Genomic DNA, 310 nt, shown 5'->3' with positions numbered 1-310 from the left:
CCGTGGGCATCGTCAGCATCTTCTTCCTAATGCACAGAAAATCCAGGAGCCAGAGCATCACGGCGGTGAGCAGGAAGCGGGGGAAGAGGAGGATGCAGGCGGCCGCCTGGGTGAGCAGCTGCAAGGTGTGAACGCCAAGGGAGTGGAGCATCGCCGCGGCTTGTGCTGCAGGGCGCTGGCTGCCGGGGGGCCCCCACGCACCCTGCTTGCCGGGGTCTGTGCAGCACAGCTGAGATCCCGCTTCTCTTTAAGCCCATTTTATAGTCGGGGATTTAAATGAAAAGTGACTCCACCTCCGGCCAGAACCCGC

At 61.9% G+C, this 310-nt stretch overlaps 1 protein-coding gene across 1 annotated transcript in view; it reads right to left on the bottom strand.

Annotated features, from left to right (window-relative positions):
* The window catches only part of DIO3 (deiodinase, iodothyronine, type III), an 819-nt gene extending 665 nt beyond the window's left edge, over positions 1-154 (bottom strand). The window contains 1 exon segment of the mRNA XM_010152532.1: positions 1-154. This exon segment is cut by the window's left edge and continues 665 nt beyond it. Within this exon segment, the coding sequence (XP_010150834.1) occupies positions 1-151 (151 nt within the window). The 5' untranslated portion in view covers positions 152-154.
* Positions 155-310: the final 156 nt, after the last annotated feature.

Source organism: Eurypyga helias, unplaced genomic scaffold (assembly GCF_000690775.1).
Source record: "Eurypyga helias isolate BGI_N326 unplaced genomic scaffold, ASM69077v1 scaffold46875, whole genome shotgun sequence".
Classification (NCBI taxonomy): Eukaryota; Metazoa; Chordata; class Aves; order Eurypygiformes; family Eurypygidae; genus Eurypyga; species Eurypyga helias.
The sequence above is the reverse complement of the archived record's forward strand: the minus strand, read 5'-3'. Positions and strand labels throughout refer to the sequence as shown.